Genomic DNA, 22088 nt, shown 5'->3' on the forward strand with positions numbered 1-22088 from the left:
CAATGGTGCGGTCTCAGCTCACTGCAACCTCCGCCTCTTGGATTCAAGTGATTCTCCTGCCTCAGCCTCCAAGTAGCTGGGATTACAGGCACCTGCCATCATGCCTAGCTAATTTTTGTATTTTTAGTAGAGACAGAGTTTTACCATGTTGGCCAGGCTGATTTTGAACTCCTGACCTCAGGTGATCTACCTGCCTCAGCCTCCCAAAGTGCTGGGATTACAGGTGTGAGCCCCCATGCCTGGCAAAATTTTTTTATTTTTATTTTTTAGCAAAGAACCCTGCTAACTTTTTTTTTTTTTTTTTAAGAGATGGGGTTTTGCCATATTTTCCCAGCTGGTCTTAAACTCCTGAGCTCAGGCGATCCACCTGCCTTGCCCTCTCAAAGTGCTAGGATTACAGGCATGAGCTACTATCCCCAGCCACACGTTTTTTAAAGGAGTAGTGTATTTCAATGTGATCCTTTCTATCATTTTTGGCTTTGGGAAGTATGCTGAGAATCCTTCTCTACAATAAGGATATAAATATAAAAATAACCTCTTAAATTTTTTTTAGTATTATACTTTTTCTTACTAAATTCTTGATTCCATTAGAATTTACTTTAGTGTGTCAAACCTAGTAGGCATTTTAATTTTACTTTCCAAATGGTTAGCCAGTAATCCCCTCATTTCTGAGCAATCTACAATTCCCTATTGCTTTCAATGACAATTACTAAATACTAAATTCAATTACAATTATTAGATACTAAATTCCGATAAATACAGAAGTTACTTTCTGAAGTCATAATCTTTACTAGTTTGTCTTCTTGGGCCAGTACATGTGGTTTTAATTTCTATAGCTTTAGCAGTTTTATTTTGATTTTGTTTGTATTTTGAAGTCTTAAACTTAGGGAAAAGTTGTAAATAGTGTGCATTTTTATTGTATTTATTAAATATTAAATTTAAGCTTTGTATTTGCTTTATTCTCCCTCTCTAAAAACACATTTTCTAAACCATATGGGCACCTATGATGCATCAATACCCCCTTAATATTTCAGGATGAATTTCTTAAAAAAAGGACATTTAATAACTTCAGTACAACCATCAAAATCAGGAAATTGACACAATACTGCATCCAATACGCAGACCCCATTCAAATTTCAATTGTTCCAACAATGTCTTTTATAGGTTCCACGTCCCATCCAAAATCTGATGTTGCATTTACTTGTATGTCTCTTTGGCTACCATTCATCTGCAACTGACTACTTTCCTTGTCTTTTAAGACCATGACATTTTTGAAGAGTATAGGCCAGTTATTTTGTAAAGTATGCCTTAGCTTGTCCATTTTGCAGAAGATAAGATTCAGTTATGCCTTTTTGGCAGGAATAAAGCAGAAAGGATGCTATGTTCTTCTCAGTGTATATCAGGTGACACAATGTCTTACTTATTTCGTATCTGGTATTGTTCACTTATAACTTGCCTAAGATGTCATCTGCCAGGTTTTTCCACTGTGATGTCAATTAAAAGTGTTTCATACTTAAAAGTAATTAAGTATCTTGTGGAAAGAAATCTTGAGACCGTGTAAAATCCCATTCTTCAGCCAGCATTCACTCACTAGTTTTAGCATCCACAGATAGTTCTTGCCTAAATCAGTTATTACTAAGGTAGCTACCCAGTGGTGATGCTTCTAATTCCATCGTTCCTTCTATCATTTATTACTTGGCATTTAAGTGTAAGGTAGAGCAATCCCTTCTCTTTTATTTAAGTATTCATTATTTTTATCAGTGTTGACTTATGGGTTACTATGTTATTCGGGATTGTAATCTGTTACTTTCCCTGTTTTTTTTTTTGTTGTTGTTGTTGTTTGTTGGTTTTTTTGTTTTTTTGAGATGGAGTTTTGCTCTTGTTGCCCAGGCTGGAGTGCAATGGTGAGGGCTCAGCTCACTGCAACCTCCGCCTCCCAGGTTCAAGCGATTCTCCTGCCTCAGCCTCCTGAGTAGTTGGGGTTACAGGCATCACACCACCACGCCCCGCTAATTTTTGTATTTTTAGTAGAGACGGGGTTTCACCATATTGGCCAGGCTGGTCTCAAGCTCCTGACCTCAGGTGATCCACCTGCCTTGACCTCCCAAAGTGCTGGAATTACAGGCGTGAGCCACCGTGCCCGGCCACTTTCCCTGTTTAATAGTCAAATTATCTCAGCTTTGGTCACTGGAAGTCCTTCAAGTTGCCTCTTATATCCCTTGCAGGTTCCCTTTAATCTTGGAGCACTTTCTTTCTTTTTGGCACATGATGTTCCAGGCCTGTCTTCCCTGTCCCAGTCTTTTCTGTGTCCTCAGACTTTTCTTCAGGGAACTCTTAGTGGTGAACAACATTTTGAAACCAATGTCTAGGCTCTAGGTGCGCTCATTGCTACAAGGGTGTCATTGTAGACCCTCTGAGCAGAGAGAGCTAGAAAATGTGTGTACCTATGTATGTATATATTTATATGAATACGCACACATCTTTCCTGATTTTTTTATCTGTTTGTATCAGGAGTTGGCAAACTATAACCCAAAGGTCAAATCCAGTTCACTATCTGTTTTCACAAACATGGGGTTTTGGTCTCGCTGTCACCTCCAGGCTGGAGTGCAGAGGTATGAGCTCAGCTTACTGCAGTCTCAACCTCCCAGGCTCAAGCAATCCTCCCACCTCAGCCTCCAGAATGGGTGGGACTACAGGCATGTGTCACCATGCCCGACTAATTTCTTAAAAATTTTTTAGTAGAGATGAGGTCTCACTGTCATGCAGTCTGGTCTCAAACTCCTGGGTCCAAGCAATCTTCCTGCCTCAGCCTCCCAAAGTACTAGGATTACAGGTGTGAGCCACCATGTCTGGCCTCACAAATAAAGTTTACAGGAATATAGCCACATACATTTGTTTACATATTGTCTCACTCTACAGTTGCAGAGTGGAGTAGGTGTAACAAATTCTATGGCTTGCAAAGCCAAAATATTTACTGTCTAGCCCTTTATGTAAAATGTTTGCCAACCCCTGGTCTATGTTAAAAACCATGAGTTTGTATTAATAACCTCAATTCCAGTTAACACCTATATTTCTAGCTCCCTTCTCTGAGAGTGAAGATCCTCCTTTTATCCTCAATATATTTATCTGCACAATCCCCTTTTATGTAAAAGATTTCCTAACTCCATCAGCCGAATCCCTTCAGCCTTGATGAAGAGGGAGTCTTTAAGTTTTGATGATCTTATTGGACAAATCTTCTCCCTTATTATTTTTCATCTTTTAAAAGTAGTGTTTACGTTTTATATAAATATTATATTGGTTATTCCCCTAGAGTATACATAAAATTAATAACTCAATTCACCCAAAAATTTCTCTGGGAGAATTGTATTGAGTTTGCAATGAAATTCTTGGTTGGGACTCAAATTTCAGAACTGTGGGAATTATAAGTCCTGGTACTTAAATGAATGCTCCATTTTTCCTTTGCTCTATTCCCAAACACAGTGGCAGCCAAGAACCATTTTGCATTCTTGGCAGTCCCCTACATACTTGGAATTTATAAGCTTGCTCTCCTCCTACAGAGCAGTTACAACTCACCATCTAGAATAAATACATCTCCAGAGGCTTTTTGTATACTGACGTGTCATGTGATGTATGATGAAGAATTTCTATTTCTTCTCATTCTTTCTTCGCTGAAAGATACATTTTGGCCAAATCCCAGCACTTTGGATGGCTTGAGCCCAGGAGTTCCAGACCAGCCTGGGCAACATGGCAAAACCCTGTTTCTACAAAAAATACAAAAATTAGCTGGGCATGGTGGTGGGCGCCTGTAGTCCCTGCTACTCAAGAGGCTGAAGTGGGAGGATTACTTGAGACTGGGAGGTCAAGGCTGCAGTGAGCCAAGATCGTGCCACTGTACTCCAGCCTGGATAACAGAGTGAGACCCTGTCTCAAAAAAAAAAAAAATTATTTTTAAAGGAAGCAGACATATTGGAAGCAATTCCAAATGTAGATAGGTAATATGGATTGTATATGATACCTGCAGTATATAATTTCTAAATATGTTTGCTTGCAGGATGCCATGGCTTTTAATAAGTTTAATGTTCTTCACTGGCACATAGTCGATGACCAGTCTTTCCCATATCAGAGCATCGCGTTTCCTGAGTTAAGCAATAAAGTGAGTAAATTATATTGTACTCTGTCTACAAAAACGCTGGGTATAGTTTCATTACAAGTTTGTAACTTAAATGTTTGTTCTTATGGATAGAATCAAAGTGTAAAAATCAGATGTTTATGGTTTTTAATTTTTTTTGGCTGTGACTTAGAATTTTACATCCATAAAACTATTTTTTTTACTGTTATAACTGTTCCTGTAATTGTTATTGAGAATATAAACAATCTCTGGGGAAGTATAAATTGAAATTTAACATCTTAAGGTAGAAGCCCTGAATAATTCTCAAATTACATATGGTTAAGATAATATATTTATCAAGTTGTCCAACAGTGTATTTGTTTTAAACATAATTGTTTGGAAATCCATAAATGACTATTTTTCTCTGAGAAACTACATGAAGTAGGGAATTTTAGAGGTGAGAGTGTTTTCTTAGAAAATAATGGTAGTCTCAGTTAACAGTGTTCAAATTGACTGTATTATGGACCAGTGGAGCTGGGAGGGACCCTCAGTGTCCCCTAGTTTAATATCCCTGTAATACAAAGAAGGTACCTGACATCCAGAGAAATGATGCGCCTTGTCTAAAGTTGTGGTTAGGACGGGACAGAGCCAGGACTCTAAATTCTGTCCTCTGGCCGTAATTCCCAAACGTTCTCCAGTGTTATGTATGTAGGCTAAAATGTGCTAACAGCACTTATGTTTTTGTTTCCTTTTGTTTTACTTTTTATTATGGCAAATTTCAAACATATACAGATATAGAATAGTTTAATGAATTCCCATGTTCTGATCACACAGGTTCAAACATGAATACATGGTCAATCTTATATCACTTAAACTCCTGCACAAGCCCTGCCCCATCCTGTTGTTTTGAATAAAATCCATCATCATATCTCACTGTAAAAAGGCCTGTTCTTTAAGAAAAAATAGCCATAATACATGATTGCAGCTAAAAAATTAACAGTAATCTAGACAGCCAGTCAATATTTACATTATTTTAAAAAACGTGCAGTGGGATACAAATAAACTCCATTAACTGTGGTGAGTTAATGTCTAGTAATTCTCTTTTGATCTATGTGTCCCCTCTCCCCACCTTTTTCTCCTGTAATTTGTTGTTGTTGAAGAAACTGAGTCATGTGTCCTACAGTTTCCCACAGTCTGGGTTTTGCTGATAGCACCCCATAGTGTCAATTAACATGTCCCGGTATTTACTATAAACTGGTAGTTAAATCTAGTCTTGATAGAAATTTGATTTGCGGTGCTGGGAGACAAGACTACTTTTCTGCCATTGAGCATTTATAGCCCATAGTTTGAGAAATGTGCTAAGGAATAGCTTTGATAGAACTTTAGTTACAAACAATATTGAGTTCTAATTTTTCAAGTGACCTATAAAGGGACTGAGGTAATCATTAATAAACCAAGTCACTTATTACAGAGTCTATATGGGAATTTTTCAAGCTGATAGTAATTGAAGCTGACAGTCCTTTGCAGGACAATAGCTATGCTTTGTAATAAGGTGTACATTTTTACTCTAAAATTGACAAGAGCAGTGTTTTCAGAAGTCTCACTTTGGAGACATTTGTTTTGTTGTATGCTTACATGGAAGTTGAAACAGCATGATAGTAGACACTCTTGAAACAGGAGGCACTGATGGAGACAGACATTTCTACCAGTAAATCTGGGATTAGCCCAAAGTATACTGAGAATTTATTGCTAAAATATGGTAAACAAATGATTTGACAAAAGCCCCAAAACGGCTATCATCCTTTGAGTATGTGTGACTTAGTAGAAATTATCTTTCTGAAATTTCCTACTCCTGAAACTATGGCCCTATATTATTTTTAAATGAGTCCTCTAATACCACATGAAACTAATACATTGTCATAATGAAAAAATTTGCTGTCAGATATCAAATGCAAGCACAATTGTTAATTTCCAGGATCAAATCTACATTGTACATTTTAACTTGAATAAATATGACTTTTACAGGGAAGCTATTCTTTGTCTCATGTTTATACACCAAATGATGTCCGTATGGTGATTGAATATGCCAGATTACGAGGAATTCGAGTCCTGCCAGAATTTGATACCCCTGGGCATACACTATCTTGGGGAAAAGGTAAGGAGTTGTATTTTATTTTATCTTATTTTTTATTTTTTGAGATGGAGTCTTGCTCTGTCACCCAGGCTGGAGTGCAGTGGTACAATCTTGGCTTATTGCAACCTCCACCTCCCAGGATCAAGCAATTTTCCTGTCTCAGCCTCCTGAGTACCTGGGACTACAGGCATGCACCACCATGCCCAGCTAATTTTTTTGTTTTGTTTTTTGAGATGGAGTCTCGCTACATTGCTCAGGCTGGAGTGCAGTGGTGTGATCTTGGCTCACTGCAACCTCTGCCTCCCAGGTTCAAGCGATTCTCCTGCCGCAGCCTCCTGAGTAGCTGGGACTACAGGCACCTGCCACCACGCTAATTTTTTGTATTTTTAGTAGAGACCATTTTAGCCAGGATGGTCTTGATCTCCTGACTTCATGATTGGCCCACCTTGGCCTACCAAAGTGTTGGGATTATAGGCGTGAGCCACTGCGCCTGGCCAGGAGTTGTATTTTATAAGTTGCAAAAGTAAATGTTTGAGGTACTGCATTTATTTTATGACCTAGTGTTTGCTCATTTTGTTCTTAATTGTGATGGGTCTATCAGTAACGCTATTGACAGATACAATTCAGTAACTACTATGTGTCTACTGTGAGCAAGTCATTGTGATTAGGTACTGCCTGAAGTATAAAAAAGGGAATAAAAGAAAACAAAAAGTGATTACAAAAAGTAGAACATAAGTGAATTCAAGAAATGGTTTCACAGATGAGGTGACACTTAAAATGCTTTTGAGTGATCACAGAATATATTCATGTTTCTGGCAGAGGAAATGGCATAAGGAAAGGTGTGCAAAAAGTGTAAGATATGCTTGACAGGTATGTAGCTGCAGTAGAGTGTAGCAGAGTAGGAGGCATTATAGGGCGATGATTAGAACTTTGGCTTTGGAGCCAGACAGCTTGGGTTTGAATCTTGCTTCTGCCGTTATAAACTAGGTGACATTGGGCAAGTTATAATATCTCATCTTTAGTTTCTCCAGCTCTAAAATGAGAATTAGTAGTAGCTATCATGTAATATTTTTGAGACTTAAATAATGTAAAGCACATAGTACAGTACCAACATTTTTAATTGCTCAATATTATTAGAGTAGACATGGGGAATAGTGAGAGGTAAATCTGGAAGAGTACATTAGAGGGTCTTTGGTGAGGAATGTGAACTTCATCAGGACACACTGGAAACCAGTGAACATTTCTGAGCAGAGGAGTAACGTGATAGGAACCACACTTTTGGAAAACCTTTGGGAAAGTGACAGATTGGAGTTCTGGACCAGGAGGGTGATAGTGGGAATGGAAAATAATGGACAGAACTGAGAGACATTCTGGAACTATCCATGGAACTTGGCAACTGATGGACTCCAGGAGAGAGAAGAGGTATATACTCTAGGATGATGATGGTACCCTTGCTAGAATACGAAAATCAGAAGCTAGAGAAAGGGAGCTTAGGGATTGCAGATGGTGTGTTTTGTTATCTTGTATTTGAAGTACAGTTAGGATTTCCAGTTGTATCCAGCAAGGAATTTGAAATATGAATTGAAGCTCAAGAAAAAGGGTTGAGGCAAACTGAAGATTTGGTAGTTAACATTTGACATAGATAAAATCTCAGATATAATGGGAAACAGAGGCAAAGAGACAGGATTCAGGAAACATTTCCTTCTTATTTGGAAGAAATTACTAGCTCTTAGTAAACATGCTCATCTTTTGTGTATATAATCTTGTAGCTTCAATAAAATGACATAATAAAATCACGTGGAAAACCAGATCTTTATAATGAGTTCACTTCTTTTTAAAAGAATCTTAATTATATTTTCTTCTAGGTCAGAAAGACCTCCTGACTCCGTGTTACAGTAGACAAAACAAGTTGAACTCTTTTGGACCTATAAACCCTACTCTGAATACAACATACAGCTTCCTTACTACATTTTTCAAAGAAATTAGTGAGGTGTTTCCAGATCAATTCATTCATTTGGGAGGAGATGAAGTGGAATTTAAATGTTGGTAAGATGATTCCTTAAAACCTCTTTTAAAAAAAAAAAAAGAGGCTGGGTGCGGTGGCTCAAGCATGTAATCCCAGCACTTTGGGAGGCCGAGGTGGGAGGATCATGAGGTCAGGAGTTCAAGACCAGCCTGGCCAACACTGTGAAACCCAGTCTCTACTAAAAATACAAAAAGTAGCTGGGCTTGGTGGCAGGTGCCTGTAATCCCAGTTACTCAGGAGGCTGAGGCAGAATATCTCGAACCTGGGAGGAAGATACTGCAGTGAGCTGAGATCATGCCACTGTACTCCAGACTGGGTGACAGAATCAGACTCCATCTCAAAAAAAAAAAAAAAAAGAATAAAAAACCTGTTGCACTGAAGTAGCTGTAGAGGGCTCCATACCATAAGGAAGACTTAAGAGTAACATGCCTGCTTGTAAGGGTTAAACTGGGCAACATGACTCCTGAGATGGTAGATTTTTGTAGAATGTGCATTTGGGTGGTATGGCAAAGTAAAGCTTAAGGGAAAACAAGATGCAGAAGAAAATGGAGATTCAAAAAAAGACTACTGTGAAATGAGAACAACTTTAGTGAAAGAGGGCAATCGATGATTAAATAGGAAAGATTTTTCAAATAAAAGTTCTCTCTGCAAATAGCTTTAGATGGAGGAGAAAGGTGGTAAGGTAAAGAAAGCCATTTTATAGGAAGTCAGCTTCTTGAAAAAACTGTTTGCAATGGATAATTAAGATAACTTGTAATTAAGTTTTAGGCTTCTTTTACTACCTACAAACTTTAATAGTTTTAAGTCTGCACAACTGATATTAAGGATATATACTGCTTTAAATAATAAAGTGAGCATATCAAACTTCTAATGAAATTTTAATCACTCTTTGCTGCAGGGAATCAAATCCAAAATTCAAGATTTCATGAAGCAAAAGGCTTTGGCAAAGATTTTAAAAAACTAGAATCTTTCTACATTCAAAAGTAAGTTGTTTGAAAGCCTATTTCTGTTTTATTAATGCTTTTGTAAAAGTTTATTTAGCAATGTGCTTTATTTTTACATTTTCTCTACATCCTTTGCCTAAGTGTAGATGTGAAAAATCACTAAAAGAAGCAATACCCACTGCTTGCTTTAAATCAGTAACATGGTAACTCCAAGTATTTTCTAATAGCTGTTGAAATATAGGAAGGCAGTCATCTGTTCTAAAAATTCAGCTTGGGCTGGGCATGGTGACTCACGCCTGTAATCCCAGCACTTTGGGAGGCCAAGGCAGGCAGATCACCGGAGGCCAGGAGTGTGAGACCAGCCTGGCCAACACCGTGAAACCCCATCTCTACTAAAAATACAAAAATTAGCCAGGCGTGGTGGTGGGTGCCTGTAATCCCAGCTACTTGGGAGGCTGAGAGAGAATCTCCTGGGAGGTGGAGGTTGCAGTGAGCCAAGATCACACCACTGCACTCTGTACTCCAGCCTGGGCAACAGAGTGAGACTCTGTTTCAATCAATCAATCAATCAGTAAAACTCAGCTTGAAGCCCTGGCTACCCTGTGAAGTCTTCACCTGGAATTCATTCCATTTTGTCAATTTCAGGAGCATTTATTTTACTATATAGCTGTGCTACCCAATACAGTAGCCATAGCCACAGGTGTCTGTCCATATATAAATTAATTAAAATTAATGAAAGTTAAAAATTCAGCTACTCAGTTGCATTAGCCACATGTCAAGTGTTCAGTAGCCAGCTGAGGCTAGTGACTGCCATACTGAAAAGTGCATATATATACATTTCCATCCCAGGAAGTTCTACTAGACCATGCTGTTCTCTACAGGGATTGGCAAACTTTTTCTGTAAAGGGCCAGAGAGTAAAGATTTTAGGCTTCATGGGCCACATACAATTTTCTTTTAAGTTAAAAAAATAAACCAAAAACTCAAATTTTAAAACTTAAAAAAAAAAATGCTTTACAAATATAAAAACCATTCTTAGCCCATGAGACATACAAAAACAGTCTGCAAGCTGTAGTTGCCAACCCTTATGCCGTACCATTTATTTGGCAAGCCCAGGTTCCAGCCTTTGCCTATTCAGCTTTTTGTGTAATGCATTTAATTTATCTGCAGAGCACCTGGCATTGTCTAAGTATCTGTAAATATTTGTGGACTGATTGTCAGCAACTTTTACATGTAATTTATGTGATATGACAGGCTAGATCATGGTCCCTATCATTTTAAGACAGCCATAAAATTTTAACAGATTGCTGCCTATACAATTTCCTGAGTTGCCTACCAACTCAATTTGAGGCCACTTCTCCCTATCTTAGGGGTATGTTTAACTCATTCATTCAGCAAATGATTATTAAACCCCCAAACTATGTTAGGTTCTATATCATGTGCTAAAAAGGAGGAAGTACTTGTGACACTTCCCAACTTTAGCTGCTTCTGCTATAAAGCTGTACTATACTGAAAGGCACCTCTCAAAATGCAAGAAATCCTTGATAGAAAATGTACATGTTTTAAATAGATTGTTAAGCTTGTGATCTAAAATAACTATAATTTTTTTGTAATACTAGGGTTTTGGATATTATTGCAACCATAAACAAGGGATCCATTGTCTGGCAGGAGGTTTTTGATGATAAAGTGAAGGTGAGCATTGTGAAGACTGCATCTGATCAATGTAAGAGAATTATTTTTCTTGGGGCAACTGGGAATTTGCAAGTCTAACTACTAGTATTACCTTTCCAGTGTGGTTAGTGACCACTTTGGACCTCATAGTTCCAAGGTAAGTTTGGTAGAAATGAGACTAAAATGCAAGTCTCAGCCTTAGTTAACTGAACCTAAGTGGTATCCATATATAAGCAAAAGTTAAATATCCAAACTTAAGGTGGATGAAACTTCATTTTAAGTCTCTAAAATGAGTATCACATGGCACTAACTCTGAAGGGGAAAAAGGAAGTGCAGATTTTTAAGGATCTTAGAAAATTATGTTGCTAGTAATAATGCCTTAAACTTTCAATTTCATCTACTATGTTCTACGCTTAATAATATGTATTGCAATTTGTAACGTTAATAGCTTGTGCCGGGCACAATAGTTGAAGTATGGAAAGACAACGCGTATCCTGAGGAACTCAGCAAAGTCACAGCATCTGGCTTGCCTGTAATCCTTTCTGCTCCTTGGTACTTAGATTTGATTAGTTATGGACAAGATTGGAGGAAATACTATAAAGTGGAACCTCTTGATTTTGCTGGTAAGTGAAGCAGTTGGTCCGCGTGTTGTGGGTTACTGTGAAGCTGATGGTAAGTGAAGCAACCATTGTTACCTTTGTTTTATGAGTTTTCTTCCCTAACCTCCCACCCCAGAAATCCTTACCTAGATATCACCTACCACCTACCTATCTTTTATGTTTGATCCTTGATTTTATGTACTTTTTTTAAGCTCAGTATCAAACTCTCAAAAAACCATATAGTTGCCTAAATTCAAGAACTTCGAAAGTATTATAGATCCCCCTAGATTTTATCTCCATTTTCAGTGATGACGCCTCACTCTCTACATTCTAAAGCTATTTGATTGCATTAACCTTATATGCCCTCTTCTGAACTGCTTCTCCAATGTAAGACACCTAACCAAAGCTACAGTTTTAGTTCAGTGGATTTCAGGCTGTGTTGTCTTAGGATTCTGAGGAGTAGAATCCTTGGTGGATGGGACAGGAGGGGACATCTGAAGGGTGGCGCTTCAGGCTGTCAGATCCCCTTCATAAAGAACATTCTACTTTGTCCAATTTTGTACATCAGCCTTTAGTACAAAATCCTTGAAAAGGGATTTTGGTATTTAAAAAAGTTTCAGAACCATAGGTCTTATTAATTGGTAATTTTATATACAATGAATTTTATGAGGATCAAAAAGTGATAATTACTGATTTTTAAAAAGCATTAAGTGGCTGGGTGCAGTGGCTTATGCCTGTAATCCCAGCACTTTGGGAGGCTGAGGCAGGTGGATCATGAGGCCAGGAGTTCAAGACCAGCCTGGCCAAGATGGTGAAACTCCATCTCTACTAAAAATACAAAAATTAGCTGGGCATGGGGGTGGGTACCTGTAATCCCTGTTACTCGGGAGGCTTAGGCGGAGAATTTCTTGAACCCAGGAGGTTGCAGTGAGCCAAGATTGTGCCACCACACTGCAGCCTGGGTGACCAAGTGAGACTCCATCTCAAAAAAAAAAAAAAAAAAAAATTAAGTAATCAATTTTTGTTTTAAATGCCAAGAGGTAGAAATTAAAGGCAGGAATGGTCACAGTCCACTAAAAAACTAGTATTCCAACTTATGTTCCCTGGCACACTACTAAATAGACAACCAGGGATTTGAAAAATGGTTTCTGGTGTCCAGATAAGTTTGCATACAACCAAAATAAAACTGTTTAATACTGGCCCACTACGTTAATCTATGGGGCTAACACACACTGTGAACCATGGGTCAGGGCTGGGAATAAAGTTTGCAACCATTATTTTTTGGGAGGGGGGAAGAGGGGCCACCTTTTTTGTGCCACAACCATTAACATCTCCCAAGGTCCTGCTGACCACAGTAGAGAAATGTTGCCCTAGGATAAAGACAGAGGAAACAAATCTTGATGAAGAAATTAATATTGCCTCTGTGCACAAGCTTTGAGCTTCTGAACTTATATCAATTCAATGATTTTAATTTAGGTACTCAGGAACAGAAACAACTTTTCATTGGTGGAGAAGCTTGTCTATGGGGAGAATATGTGGATGCAACTAACCTCACTCCAAGATTATGGTATGGGATTTACATAACATTTAAGAATTAAGGTGCCTTAGCTTTCCTTCTCCATCTAAACACAAAAGTACTAAACATAAACTGCTTGGGGGGACGTGTGGTTTAAATTTTAGGCCTCGGGCAAGTGCTGTTGGTGAGAGACTCTGGAGCTCCAAAGATGTCAGAGATATGGATGGCGCCTATGACAGACTGACAAGGCACCGTTGCAGGATGGTCGAGTAAGAAATATTTGTTTCTCAAGCTAGGATACTATTAAGTCCAGTGTGATTTGTAGCCTTCCTATTCAGTGTTAGCTAGTTTCTTTTGCTATAAATAGAAATGTGTGTTACCTAAGAAATAATGAGAAGAAACCAGGAATTATTTTTTTGTAGGTAATAATACCTGTAAAGAAGATATATTCAGACTTACGACTGTTTTATAGATACAAAAAATTTTGGTGTAACTTCGAACTCCATCTTGAGTTGCTTTAATTTTCTTCCCTTATTTTCAGTAATGCTGTGATTTAGTGATTCTAATGTAAATTTCTAAGATGACATAAATGATACCTAAAATATCTTTATTCATGTTATCTATCTACAGACGTGGAATAGCTGCACAACCTCTTTATGCTGGATATTGTAACCATGAGAACGTGTAAAAATGGAGGGGAACAAGGCACAGCAATCTGTACTACAGTCAACTTTATTTTGAAATCACGTAAAATAAGATATTAGACTTTTTTGAATAAAATATTTTTATTGATTGAACCTTTGACCCTCTTATTTCTTATTACATATGGAGGCCTGGCATCTTTCTTGAGATAAGCTTAAAGACACCTTCGTGATAGCACTCTTCCAAAGAGTTGAGTGTTTGCTACTAATAGTAATTTCATAGATGAACAGCATGATTCAGGTACAGTGGCTTTAAACATCAAAGCATATTTCTCATTAAATTAAAACGGGTGGCTCCAGCGCCACTATCAAAGCTTAAGTTATATCTTTTATCTAGTTTTCTAAATGTACTGAAACAGTACTTTATTTGTGCAATAAAAATTGTTCTTACTGAAAATGAAGTAGCTAGGTGCTCCTGAATTTCTCTCCAAAAACTAAAACATTTAGGTCAAACCACTTCTCCGGTTGAGCAGTGTATTTTGATCTTGAGAATTCATGGCTTGATAAGTAGATAGTTCTAAGGCAAAAGTAGCTGAGCCTGATGTTAGCGTTCGAAGCACAGTTGAATAACCCTAAGCAAAATAATTTAGGTCACTTATATTATCAAATTTAAGCCTCAAGTTTCTCTTCCTGCTGATTATCTTTTGACTATTAGGGGAAAGTGATGTTGCCACTCATGTGACTTAGCTATATCACTTCCTTCAAACAGATCATTTAACTTTTTTCAGGGTAAGTTAGATATAAAAATATCGAGGACAGAAAGCAGAGTAGTGCAAGTATGCTACAGACGTATTTGTTAGATGGCTGTGCCCTTCCTACTACTCTGCTGGCAACCCAGGTGCCTGTCCTGGAGCAGAAAAGGCTGATAGGGGAGAAGAATGATAACTTGCCTTAAAACTGACAATGGTAGAAGTAAGATAAATGCTTGGCAGGGAAAAAATGATCATATAGACTGGCACCACATTTTGGTACAGCACATCTCAAGCTTTGTAGGACTACAAATACCCCCTTGTAATGGTAGAATCCCTGGATTTCCCAACAATTTAAATTCAAAGTCCTAACCATTCCTGCTGGTTGAAACTTAACATTTATTCCCTAAATCAAAGCCTTAATGTTTCTTTTAGGTTACTGATTGTCTATTCACTGGCATATTATATCCCCTGAATTAAGAAGAATATGTACTTTTCCGTTACAAAGTACTTACCATAATATCTGCTAAGGGAACAAATCCAATAACAACTTTGTTGTCCTGGCGAGTCTGAATTTCCTGAATGTTTCCTCTTCTTTGTGCCAGATCTGCCAGGACAGGGCTGAGATAATCTCTAGCTACTGTAACCTCAAGACTCATCAGAGGCTCCAAAACTTGCTTATCAGCTTTCTTCAGAGCCTAAAGAAATTAAAGAATGTTAACTTATCTTTCATAAATAAATACTGCCCATACTCTTAAGCCTAGAGCTCATACAAAAAGACATAAGCTTGCTTTAACTCTCCCTTTAAAGGTAACATTTTATAAGACGTCAACAACTACAATATTTGCTGGTATAATAAGCATGATAATTTATAGATCTTTTGTATGGTATGCAAGGAGGGGTGTTTAGCAAACTCTGATTATAAAAAAATGACTGTGAACATGTGGTCAGAGTCACAGAAGTCCTCCCCTTTCAAAGATGCATTTGTTCATATTTAAAACTCATGTTGCTGTTCCTGATGTCTATAATTACAATCCATGCCATGCCACATGCCATAGATAGCAATAAAGGGGAGAGCTTGGAAAAATGTAATGCAATAAGGTAATAGAAACATTATGTGAAATCTTTTCTTATTTAGAATCTTAGATTTCAAAGGCCAAGAAGAATACGCATATAAAGACTGTGGAAACTGAAAATGCCTTTCAGAATAAAATAATGGAATTGAAAAAGATATAAAAATTAAGAGAAAAAACTGCTACAATAAAGAAAAGGATTGAATTCTGTGTATCTAGGGCATACCATGCTCACAGAACTGTTCTTAGTCCTCTTTTCATAATTTTTCCCTGGCAATATTACCTATCTGGAGAGCTTCAAAAACACCTTCAACATGGCTTCCTCAAAAACTTTAAATCCTATGCAGCCCATAGTTTGAGTACTCCTGTCTTGTACACCATTGGCCTGCTTTGGGATAGTGTCTGAATATCTACAGCTCTCCAACATGTCCCACACTGAGCTCATCATTTTCTTTTCCAAACACTTCTACACACATCCCTTTTTCTTATGATGACATCAGTAGTCTTCAGTTCACCTTTGACTTCCTTTTCCCCAAGTAAGCTGTAAGATTTTTTTTTCCGCTGTTCCTATTGCTGGTATCCTAGGTCAAACTTCGTCCATTTCCTGTCCTCAACTATCTCTTCCCTATTCAAATTCCTTCTGTACTTTGATACTTCTCCCTTCAAAACCTTTAAATTATGCTCCACCATTCTCAGAACAAAGTTCAAACTCTTTAATGTAGTTTTTAAAGGTTTCTCTACAGTCTGACACTATTTTACTTTTTCAACACACGACTCCCCTGCCTTCATCTGATAATACAGTTAAAAGGACTCTTATCTCTGTCTGGAAGGTCCCCCACCGTGCCCAAGTCCTCCAAAATCATCTCAGCTCAAATATAAATCTTTCCAAGAATCTTCCCCAATTCCCTGCTTCCTACTTTCATGGCATTTGCCCATTTTACCTAATACTTTAGTTATATTTAATTCCCTTACGAAATCACAAGCTCCTTTAGGTAGAATAAAATCTAATCCTATTTGTGTCCTTCTCAGTGCCTGGTGAACTTAAGCACAACACAGATGACTCAATAAATACATGAAGCACCTACAAGCAGATAGAAGGAGACTCCCCATTACAAGAAGCTTAACAAGGGTAGCAGTACTTCCATTAGGAGTATTTTGTTTGAAGTAATGAATTAAAACTAAAGACTAAATGTAAGCCCCCATAAAGTTAATTCTTGTTCTCTGGCATAATCTTATTAAAAAGGTGAATGAACACAGAAATACAGACTTTATTTTAGAAGACATGTTACACTTTCAAGGACAGGCCAATATATTGGGGCTTGGGGTCAATTTAGAAACATTATTTTCAGATTCCCATAAACTTTAAAATTACTTGGGGACAGGCAATGATGGTGGCTCACAACCTATAATCCTACCACTTTGGGTTTCGGAGGCTGAGGTGGGCAGATTGCTTGAGCCCAGGAGTTCAAGACCAGCATGGGCAAGATAGTGAGGCCTTGTCTCTTTTAAAAAAAAAAAAAAAAAAAAAAAAAACAATTACTTGAGGGTGAATTTCTCAATAATATAGTCATAACTACTTGAGCGTAAACCATTTCTAACTATTAAGTGAACAATATTTAAAACTATTTTTTCAAAGCTTTGTTTTAATCAAAAGCTATTTAAGAAGTACAAATTTAAACTCATGTGAAAGAGATATTAAGTTTGGCTTTCTTAGGTCAGGGGCTTGGGATACTTAAATTAACTTTGTAATTATAGATTCAAGTACAATTATAGAAAATTGGGTCTCAAACACAGTCCAAGTATTAGAAAATGGCTATAAAAGCAAGTATAAATAATGCAAAATCAATCACTTAAAAAATTAGGGTAGTTCAATGCTGAGAGGAATGCATGGAATCAGCATTCAGCATACCACACTCCTGGGAGTTAATCCAGTTCTGGTAGGTTAATGAGGCAGGAAGTGGAGAGTCCATGACACTTAAGGACAAACTCCCCAGATAACCATACCAAGAAGACCACATTGCTTGATGCTTTGAGAAGAGAAGGTGCTTAAGCCTGAATCTGTTATTCAGTGGGACTTAACTGGTTTCAATGGTCCTTGATTAAAGCAATCTTATAATTTAATATAAGTAGAGAAATAATATGGAACTCTGCATGACTTTGCATGTCATCCTTGTGCAGGGCCATGCTAATCTTCTCTGTATCATTCCAATTTTAGTATATGTGCTGCTGAAGCAAGCACTAAAGCAATCTTATTTGAATAACAATCTCCAAAATTGGAACCATATTGGATCTTTAATGTTCTTTAGATTACAGTCCATCTTGGGCCAAGCTAGCCTCAGATCTGTCTTCCAGTCAAACCTACCATTCTTGCCTCTGTCAGGGATGGGAAAGCAGAAATGCCACTTAAGGAAGCTTGTCTCTTTATCAGAGTATAAGATCCTCTTTGAAATAAAAGCCTGGTGATTAAGAAATCAAAAGATTCTCCATGATAAGAACTCTTGTTGACCACAAGGCTGAGGAGGCAAAGACACAAGATAAGGCTCTGTAAACACAGCTGTCTGCAAGATCAGTGGTACTATACTCAGAAAACTGTCACCTGAAAGCCATAAAGATTAGGATAGTTCTATACCTTTTGCACACATCTTGAGACACAGGCAGAAATCATAGTTGTGGAGGTACCAGGATGAATTGTCAGGGAATGTAAAGTAATTGCTACATCTTGAACTGGGGATCCAAGCAATGGTCCTAGACAAGGGAAAAAAATTGTATCATACTATGCTTGATGTGTAGTGAGAAGTAATGAGAAGTGCAAAGGAATAGGGAGAAAACACTAACAAAGTTAGGAAAAAGACTGAAATAATCTATAATATAAGGATGATTAAATGGTTGAGTGTGATACTAATGCTTACTCTCATCTGAGTGCCTTACCTTGGAGGCATGCGCTGTGAATTCCACTTTCAATGGCCTCTTGGGAGACCTTCAAGAGGCCTTCACTGATACTTTCAGCATACTCAATCACTGGCGTAACAGACGATGTTTCAATTGGCCTTGCTTCCACTTCTACGGTCACCAGATGCCTTTTATCTCCTAAAGTTCTATCTAAGGTATCTATAAACAAATTGAATATGGTACCTCAGAATTAATTCTGGAAAGGTATCAAGGTGCTATAAACAGCAAAATTATCATCAACAAGCTCAGGGTCTCATACAAGATAAAAGTGGGAGAGAATATTAACAATGGCACTAAATACAGTGTAAAAATCAGAGTAAAGAGCTCTACCAACAAAGCATCCGCTTCTATGTTGATCAATATTAAAAACCTGCTCTGTATCACCTCTTGTTTTAACATTAAGGTATGCTGAGGCACATGTTACGAAGATTATACTTTTAAACTTTTCAAAACGTCTTGTAGGTGATTGAAATCCTTTTAGTTACAAACTTGTAAATAAAAATTAAATGATAAAACCTTTAAAAGTACAAAAGGTAAGCTAATGAAAATTAACTCTAAATCCTGACAACCCACAAAAGTTTTACATTGCGTATTTTTCCAGCAATACTTTATGCACTTACTGTTTACTATTTCTTTCCCAAAAAACTAGTAAAATGTTTTTGGTAAGACTGAAAACAGTATCTCTTATTTGCCAACAACCAACAATCTCCAATATTTTACTAAAACAGAAGTATGCCGTATTTATGTGAGGGGCCATGTAATGCACTGACTCATGGCCCAAATCAAAACTAAGAATTAATTATAGTCTATAATTCTTCATAATTCCTCTTCAAGCTCATGTTTATACTGTGAAACATTTTCTATTTAAAATTATACAGGCTTAGGTGTGGTGGCTCACACCTGTAATCCCACCCAGCACTTTGGGAAGCCAAAGTGGGAGGATTACTTGAGGCCAGGAATTTGAGACTAGACTGGGCAAATGTAGCAAGACTCTGTCTCCGTAAAAAAATAAAAATTAGCTGGGTGTGGTACTGCACACCTGTAGCCCTAGCTACTTGGGAGGCTGAGGCGGGAGGATTGCTGGAGCCCAGGAGTTCAAGGCTACAGTGAGCTAAGATCTTGCCATTGTATGCCAGCCTGCTCAACAGAACAAGACATTGTCTCAATATATATGTTTATATATAAATATACATGTTTATATATGTACAAGCTAAAAATGAGCATTCATGAAACCTAAAACTACTAAAGAAACAGAGTATTACCAATATCTAGATGCCTTCTGAAGCAACCACTATCATATATTATCCTCATTATTTTCTTTAGTGTTATATCACATATACATGTATCCCTAAGCAATAGTTTACTTCTGCTTCATTTTGAATTTGTTATGCTATATGTATATGGCAATTTTTTTGTTCCACGTTTGTGAGAGTCGTCTGGACTGTTTTCCGATTCCAGCCTACTCCCCAACATCTAACAGTCAGCACTTGGCATTCCACTATAAGGAATAACCCTCCCTCTTCTTCCCTATTTATCTATGTATTATTCTAAGTATGAACTTAGAAATTATTTTTTCACAATGGTCTATACTTATCTTGGTATTCAAATTAATCCAGATTTGGCCAGCAGAGTCTCTTCAAGCTGGTTCCTGTGTCCTTATATACCCCCCTCACCATCATTTTTTGACCATTTCCTCTCTTACACATAGCATGATATTCCATTATCCTTTTAATGTTTTATTTCATTTTTAATTAACAAATAATTGTATATATTTATGGGGTTTGTAATCTTTCAATACATGCATACATCATGGAATGATAAAAAGCAGGCAAATTTACACATCTATCATGTCAAAAAACTTATTTCTTTGTACTAAGAAGATTTAAAATATACATTATTAACTACAGTCACTATGCTGTGTAATAGATCATGAGAACCTATTTCTCCTGTCCAATTGAAACTCCGTACCCCACTTCATCAACATCTCTCCTTTCCCCAGCTTTCCAACCCTCAGCCTCTGGTAGCCATCATTCTACTGTTCTGCAAGTTCGACTTTTAGAAATTCCACATATGTGAGAGATCGTGCCCGTTGCACCTAGTTTTGATAGTTTCTTGTTCATTACTAACACAAGTGGCCCTTGAACAATGTGGTGGCTAGGGGTGCCAAACCCCTATGCAGTCAAAAATCCATGTGTAAATTTTGAATCCCCTGAAACTTAACTACTATAGAATACTGTTAACAGGAAGTCAGTCTTAACCAATAAATAGTCAATTAACACGTTATATGTATTTTATATTGTATTTTTACAATAAACTAGAAAAAAAGAAAATGTACCAAGAAAATCTAAGAGAAAATATATTTACTAAGTAAAAGTAGAACATCATAAAGGTCTTTATCCTTGTCATCTTTGCATTAAGTAGCCTGAGGAGTAAGAAAAAGAGGGGTTTGGCTTGCTGTCTCAGGGATGGCAGAGGCAGGACAATAATCCATGTATAACTGGACCTGCACACATACTTCAAACCCATGTTGTTCAAGGGTCAACTGTACTTTCCATCCCCTCTTTTATTTCTTCAAAGATAGTATTTGTATATTCTACATCTCATAACTCCAGTAACTGAAGCCTTTGCTGGTGTGACTATCTATTGTTTCTATTGCCTTTTTGCTCATTGTGCTTTTTCTCATGGTTTTGTGATTTAAAGAGAATTTTATTGTGAGTAATATTCTTTTATGTGTGGGACTTCTTTTTTTTTTTTTGAGATGGAGTCTCGCTCTGTTGCCTGGGCTGGAGTGCAATGGCGCGATCTCGGCTCACTGCAACTTCACCTCTGGGATTCAAGCAATTCTCCTGCCTCAGCCTCCTGAGTAGCTGGGATTATAGGCACTTGCCACTATGCCCAGCTAGTTTTTGTTTTTTTAGTAGAAACGGGGTCACCATGTTGGCCACGCTGGTCTTGAACTCCTGACCTCGTGATCTGCCCGCCTCAGCTTCCCAAAGTGCTGGGATTATAGGCGTGAGACACCACGCCTGGCCATGTGTGGCATTTCTTTGAGGCCTGGGTTGATTGATGTCTTTGGAGAAGCCCTTTTCTCCAGGTTCCTTGGGATACTACCAAGCCATGAGCACTTTACACTAAAGAACTAAGTTCTCCTTGGTCTGGAGTTTTTCAGGGCACACTGGTTCTATGAACTTAGGCTAAAGACCTGTATCAGAAGCCTATGATTACAAATTCTCAGAAACCTTGTCCCCTTACCATAGAGCCAGACAAGCAAGTTTCCTTGCCCTCTGCTTTTGCAGAAAGGACTTTCCCTAGTTAATTCTTTCCATGAGGATATGGCTCTCAAGCACTAGTTAGAGATGATTACAGATTCTTCTAGAATAACTATAGCCTATATTGCTGACTTTTCCCAGATTACTACTCCTGCTTCCTTTTTGACCTCTGGAAAATTCTATTACATTCTAGTCAGCTCAGATATTAAAAGTTGTTACTTAGAGTTCTCTAGCATTTTTAGTTTTTCCAGATAAACAGTCCAGAAAGAGCACTCCTCATGCTATTTGCTCCTGTATTCTGCTTAATTTTTCAAGTTTCAGTGAAATGTAACCATCAGGACTTTTCACAAACTAATGAGCAGCTTGAAAGTACCTGGTTATCCTAAACGTTTTTTTTTTTTTTTTTTTTTT

The 22088-nt window shown here is 37.6% G+C and overlaps 2 protein-coding genes across 5 annotated transcripts in view; one reads left to right on the plus strand and one right to left on the minus strand.

Annotated features, from left to right (window-relative positions):
- HEXB (hexosaminidase subunit beta) overlaps nt 1-13793 on the plus strand; it is a 28448-nt gene extending 14655 nt beyond the window's left edge. Inside the window, 10 exon segments of the mRNA XM_017890574.1 lie at nt 4052-4153; nt 6134-6263; nt 8108-8288; nt 9167-9187; nt 9189-9251; nt 10830-10902; nt 11330-11504; nt 12957-13047; nt 13161-13265; nt 13627-13793. Of these exon segments, the coding sequence (XP_017746063.1) occupies nt 4052-4153; nt 6134-6263; nt 8108-8288; nt 9167-9187; nt 9189-9251; nt 10830-10902; nt 11330-11504; nt 12957-13047; nt 13161-13265; nt 13627-13684 (999 nt within the window). The 3' untranslated portion in view covers nt 13685-13793.
- GFM2 (GTP dependent ribosome recycling factor mitochondrial 2) overlaps nt 13711-22088 on the minus strand; it is a 51200-nt gene continuing 42822 nt past the window's right edge. For 3 of the 4 annotated variants that reach the window (XM_017890571.1, XM_017890572.1, XM_017890573.1), the window contains 4 exons: nt 18388-18567; nt 18089-18204; nt 14902-15084; nt 13711-14269 (listed from right to left, as the gene is read on the minus strand). In XM_017890571.1, coding sequence (XP_017746060.1) covers nt 14141-14269; nt 14902-15084; nt 18089-18204; nt 18388-18567 — 608 coding nt within the window. In that variant the 3' untranslated portion in view covers nt 13711-14140. Of the gene's footprint in view, nt 14270-14901; nt 15085-17821; nt 17973-18088; nt 18205-18387; nt 18568-22088 lie in introns of those variants that run through there. The other variant, XR_001888879.1, reaches the window with a different exon arrangement.

Source organism: Rhinopithecus bieti, unplaced genomic scaffold (assembly GCF_001698545.2).
Source record: "Rhinopithecus bieti isolate Rb0 unplaced genomic scaffold, ASM169854v2 scaffold_18354, whole genome shotgun sequence".
In the NCBI taxonomy this organism is placed as follows: Eukaryota; Metazoa; Chordata; class Mammalia; order Primates; family Cercopithecidae; genus Rhinopithecus; species Rhinopithecus bieti.